Source organism: Denticeps clupeoides, chromosome 11 (genome assembly GCF_900700375.1).
Source record: "Denticeps clupeoides chromosome 11, fDenClu1.1, whole genome shotgun sequence".
In the NCBI taxonomy this organism is placed as follows: Eukaryota; Metazoa; Chordata; class Actinopteri; order Clupeiformes; family Denticipitidae; genus Denticeps; species Denticeps clupeoides.
In genome coordinates, this window is record NC_041717.1 from 16,917,164 (window position 1) to 16,923,005 (window position 5,842).

General features: G+C 46.0%; 1 protein-coding gene across 4 annotated transcripts; it reads left to right on the top strand.

Moving 5' to 3' along the window:
* Positions 1-394: 394 nt before the first annotated feature.
* isl1a (ISL LIM homeobox 1a) lies at positions 395-5,257 on the top strand. 4 transcript variants are annotated; one of them, XM_028996064.1, is made up of 6 exons: positions 395-570; positions 912-1,101; positions 2,167-2,426; positions 2,729-3,015; positions 4,058-4,225; positions 4,329-5,257. In XM_028996064.1, exons 1-6 carry the CDS (start codon positions 543-545, stop codon positions 4,455-4,457), a joined length of 1,062 nt encoding a protein of 353 aa, XP_028851897.1. In that variant the 5' UTR covers positions 395-542; the 3' UTR covers positions 4,458-5,257. The 4 variants fall into 4 exon arrangements, with proteins under 4 accessions (XP_028851897.1, XP_028851900.1, XP_028851898.1 ...); XM_028996067.1 differs by having other exon boundaries at positions 4,341-5,257; XM_028996065.1 differs by having other exon boundaries at positions 2,732-3,015.
* The last annotated feature ends 585 nt before the right edge of the window (positions 5,258-5,842 follow it).

The window sequence follows — 5,842 nt, forward strand, 5'->3', positions numbered from 1 at the left end:
TACAGGCGTTCGATTCACAAGAGACGCTGCAAAACGTTTTTCATCCACGCCTGCGTCTGACGGTCCTTTAAACTACATAATTTATGAAACATAAAAGCTCGAAATTGAAAATAAAATAAAAAAACACTCAAGACTCTTCTTTTTTTTGCTTCTTCGTGCCAACGTCTACATATCTGTGTAATAAAGGGACAGTGAGAAGCGAGCGAGTGTCCGATATTCGGGGGCAGATGCGCGATTCCACGCAGCCAATCAGCTCGCAGCGCAGGTGACGTTTCCGAGCGCGACGTCAGTCCAATGGCGAGACGGCAGAGCCGGAGTTTGGGGAAGAGAGAGAGAGAGAGAGGGCGAGGGAGGGAGGGAGGGAGGGAGAGAGAGAAAGAGAGAGAGAGGGGTAGAGAGCTCCAGCGCAGCCCCACCGCGTCCGACAGCAGCTGGCCGATCCTCGGACCCTCCACCGTCCCACCACAGTCGCGCGAGAAGCGGCCATCGGGGGCCTACAGCTCACCCTGAAAGTGGACCTAACACTGCCTTACCTACTGGACATGGGAGACATGGGGGATCCGCCGAAAAGTAAGTTTCGTCCTTATTAACGGTCCGATAAAAATAAAACTTTTATCCCGACCAAAAGTTCACCAAAATGTCTGCAATTAGACGCATTTCCTACATCTGAAACTCTTTACCACTTTATTATTATTATTATTATTATTATTATGGGAATTGCTTATTTACCATCGTCGTGTTGTTTGCTAACTAATATTTATTTTGTTGGCTTTGGTGTAATTGATTTGATGGAATAATTGTATTATGATTATTATTATGATTATTATTATTCTGCTCTGTAAAACGTCACGCGGCTCCTTGTCAGAGGAGGTTAGAAAGTGACGGCTCTCCCGTCCCCCTTGCTCGAGCAGAGAAGCGGCTGGTGTCCCTGTGCGTGGGCTGCGGGAACCAGATCCACGACCCCTACATCCTGCGGGTCTCGCCGGACCTGGAGTGGCACGCTGCGTGCCTGAAGTGCGCGGAGTGCAGCCAGTACCTGGACGAGTCGTGCACCTGCTTCGTGCGGGACGGGAAGACGTACTGCAAACGGGACTACATCAGGTGCCGAGTCGCGCACGCGCGCACGCACGCACGCGCACGCACGCACGCACGCACGCACGATCTGGACGGGGCATCGTCCTTTATACTTATATTTATATATATATATATATAGTTTATTTTTGGTGTGTGTGTGTAGGGGGGGGGGGGGGGGTGTACGGAAATCCAAAAGCACCCATGGTGTTTAGGAGCTTTTCTTATTTTTTATTCGCAACTTTTTAATTTTATTTTACTATTATTATTATTATTAATAATAACAATTCTAACAAACAAATAAATTCTAATAAAATAGTCCTCTTATGTTTTGTATGAATGGTATAAAAACGGTATGTTTCATTTTTTTATTTTTATTTGGCGTGTGTGAAGCGACGCGCCACTTCGGAGATCAGATTGCGCTTTACATGCGGGAATAATCATAGTCGAAAAAAACGCCACATATTTATGTCGGATATTTTGGTTACGGACGTGCGGATGCGGCGCCGTCCGCGTGGATATTCACATTTAAGAGCGATTACAATCAGAAGCTGAAAAATGAAGCGTTCGAATTTGGACTTTTTATTCTTGGTACGGACGCAGCTTCATTTTTCAAAATTTTTAATTCGTTTTCACGCCTGTGTTCAATCATTCAGATTTCGTGTTTGTATTAAAATTTTATTAATTGTAACAACAACATAATAATAATAATAATAATAATAATATATTATGTCCCGTCTCAGATTTGGAAACTGCTTGTATATCTGCTCTTTCTGCACCTCGTGGTTGCGCAGAGAAGTCAATCTGTGCCGAAGTTTTTGCGGAATATTGTGGCTCTGAAAATAACAGTTATTTTCCAGTCGCTGTATTACGTTGACGTTGCCTTAATCAATAAAACAATACTAAAAACACAATAACAATAATATTAACAATAATAGTGATAATAGGTTGCTAATGCCGATTTTAAAGCGCTTTTTCTTTTATAAAAATATTGGTTAGGAAATTAAATGTAAAATATAAATGAAATATCTCAAATAAAAATTGCAAATCCACCTTTTGAGTGCGTGTGAAAATGAAGGTGTCTTCCCGCCGCAGGTTGTACGGGATTAAATGCGCGAAATGCACCCTGGGCTTCAGCCGGAGCGAGCTGGTGATGCGTGCGCGCTCCCGGGTCTACCACGTGGAGTGCTTCCGCTGCGTGGCCTGCAGCCGCCAGCTCGTGCCCGGCGACGAGTACGCGCTGCGCGAGGACGGCCTGTTCTGCCGCGCGGACCACGACGTGGTGGAGCGCGCCGCCATGGGACCCGGGGCGCCGCTGAGTCCCCTGCACCCGGCCCGGGCGCTGCAGATGGCGGGTAGGGGCTCAGATCACAATTATTCCGTTTAATTAAGCAGGCTGCATCGAATTAATGACTGTTTTTAATTGAATTCCATACTTAATATTATTAATATTATGTGCTCTTTATACATTTAATGACGTAATATTTAAAAACCGGCTTCAGTGATAATTTACTTTAAATAATAAAAGAAAAAACCTCATCGCAGCTCTGTTCACTCTCAGTCTTTAAATAAAATCAATTTTATACACACTGATCCCAGGTCAGCAGACGCTGTTTACTCACCAGCTGTTGTTGTTGTTGTTGTTGTTTATTTACAGCAGAGCCCATCTCCGCGCGCCAGCCCGCACTCCGGCCGCACGTGCACAAGCAGCCGGAGAAGACGACGCGCGTGCGCACGGTGCTCAACGAGAAGCAGCTGCACACGCTGCGCACCTGCTACAACGCCAACCCGCGGCCGGACGCGTTGATGAAGGAGCAGTTGGTGGAGATGACCGGCCTGAGCCCACGGGTCATCCGGGTCTGGTTCCAGAACAAGCGCTGCAAAGACAAGAAGAGAAGCATTCTGATGAAGCAGCTGCAGCAGCAACAGCCCAATGACAAGACGGTGAGGAGCAATCAGTTGGCTTCTTCATAACCACCAGAACATCGCTGCAATCCATCACGATGCACCCGACCATCACCGCAATCTATTATGATACACCTGACCCTAACCAATCCATCACATGACACCTTACCATCACCACAATCCATCACATTACACCTGACCATCACCGCAATCCATCACATTGCACGTGACCTTACCATCACCATAATCCATCACATTACACCTTACCATCACTGCAATCCATCACATTAGACCTGACCATAACCACAATCCATCACAATGCAACTGACCATCACTGCAACCCATCACAGTGCAACTGACCATCACCACAATCCATCATGATGCACCTGACTATCACCACAATCCATCACGAAACATCTGACCATCACCACAATCCATCTCGATGCACCTGGCCATAACCACAAGCCATCACAATGCAACTGGCTATCACCACAATCCATCACAATACACCTGACCATAACCATAATCTAACAGAATACACCTGACCATCACCGCAATTCATCACAAACCACCTGAAAATCACCACAATGCATCACGATGCACCTGACCATCACCGCAATCTATCATAATGCACCTGACCATAACCGCAATCCATCACATTACTCATGACCATCACTTCAATTAATCACAATCCACCTGACCATCACCACAATCCATCACGATGCACTTGACCATCACCGCAATCCATCACGTTGTACCTGACCAACACATTACACCTGATAATCACACAATCCATCTTGATACACCTGACCATAACCGCAACCATCACAATCCACCTGACCATCACCATAATGCAACACGATTCACTCGACCATCACCACAATCCATCATGATCCACGTGACTATCATCACAATCCATCACAATCTATCCGACCATCACCACAGTCCACATTCAATCATCCATCCAACAAGGAAGCAGTTTCCACCTGGATGACAGATGTCCACGTCTATGGAACATCTCCATTCACATGTGAGAATCTAGTGGGAAGTATGATGTAAATGTGTTTTTTTTTTTTTACAGAACATCCAGGGAATGACAGGGACGCCGATGGTGGCGACCAGTCCGGAGAGGCACGACGGGGGTCTGCAGGGGAACCAGGTGGAGGTGCAGAGCTACCAGCCGCCCTGGAAGGTGCTGAGCGACTTCGCGCTACAGAGCGACATCGAGCAGCCAGCATTCCAGCAGCTGGTGAGGAGCCAAACCCCCCAACCCCCCCCCCCCCCCCCCCCCCCCATCAATAACAACAAGGCGACACAATTAATACTAATTATTATTATTATTATTATTATTGGACGGGTTTCAGGTGAACTTCTCCGAAGGAGGACCAGGCTCCAACTCGACGGGAAGCGAGGTCGCCTCCATGTCCTCCCAGCTGCCCGACACACCCAACAGCATGGTGGCGAGCCCCATCGAGGCCTAGGACACGTTCTGGATTGTTCTGTTCGTCGAGACCCGGGACAGCGGGGCGGACAGCGCGCGCCCACCGTGAAGACAATCATGGGAATAATCACGCGCTCGGGTGCGCGCCGCGCGCCGCCGCGAGACGCGGAGCCGTGGACGCCGCCCGGGAGCGCGCGAGGCGCCGCGCGCTGGACACGCAGTTCGCGAGAAAATAAAAAGAGAAAAAAAAAAGACAAACAACAAACAACAACAGAAAAGCAACTCGGTTTTTTTTTTGCCAAAAAAAAAAACAAAAAAACAAAAACACGCCCGCAAGATCTCGTTTTCTCGGGGGAGGGGGAGTCCGGACGGGGTTCCGGTCAGGACGGACAGAAGACCCCCCCCCCAACACCCTCGTTTTTTCTCGGACATTCCCTCCTTTAAAGCGTCGCAACAAGGTATACCTCTCCTCCCTCTCTCCTCCCTCTCTTCTCCCTCTCTTCTCCTCTCCCCTCCCGCCACAGGCTGTGCGGGAGCGCGTCCGGGGACCCCAAAGATGTGTACAGTCCTAATTTATATCCGTCCACATGTTTGTCCCTGTATGACTAAAATTATTTATTATTTATTGTCGGAAGACCTGCCACGTTTGTGTACCTTTCTTTGCTGAAGTAAAAAAAAAAAAAGAAAAGAAAAAAAAGAACGGATTTTATTGTGGACTCTGGATGATCCATCAGAATGAATGTGTCGTGTCGTTTGATTAAATTATGTACAAGTAACGCCATATGTAGAAAATCTATCGTAAGGAATTTTTCATTAATAAATGTTTTGACTTAACTGTAAGCAATACGACGATACATGAAGACATATCCCTAATTTGAGTTAATTAAATTCTATCGAGTTTGAGTTAATTTAATAGAATTAAACCCCGCCCATAAATCAGTGCTAATTAAGCGAACGTTTTTTAAATTATAGTTTTAAAATATAGTCGTATTTTTCCATCCAACGGAAAACGCGGAGCGAAAACCCGCTCCGATTCTAGAGAAAATTAGGATTAAAAAAAAAAAAAATACAAAACGTACATTTTTAAATCTATGCATGTGACGGCAATTCTAAAACGTTCAGGACAGACAGTCTCATGTATTTCCAGAGCCTGGCCCAGTTTTGCGGATGTAGGGATGAGCTGGTCCCTTCACTGGTTTTATATAAAAATGATAAAAGGTTATGGATGGGAGTCAGGAACACGGTCATTTTGTGTATTCATGCTTTTATTGTCCCCAGCATTCATCACAAAAACCCAAAACAGTTGAAGAACAGCTCAAATTGTTTCTTGTGTTACACAACTGTTAATTAATTATCAATTATTTATTAATTGTTTATTAGTGCTTAGTATACAGTAACAGAGTACTTGTTATTAGTACGCTATTA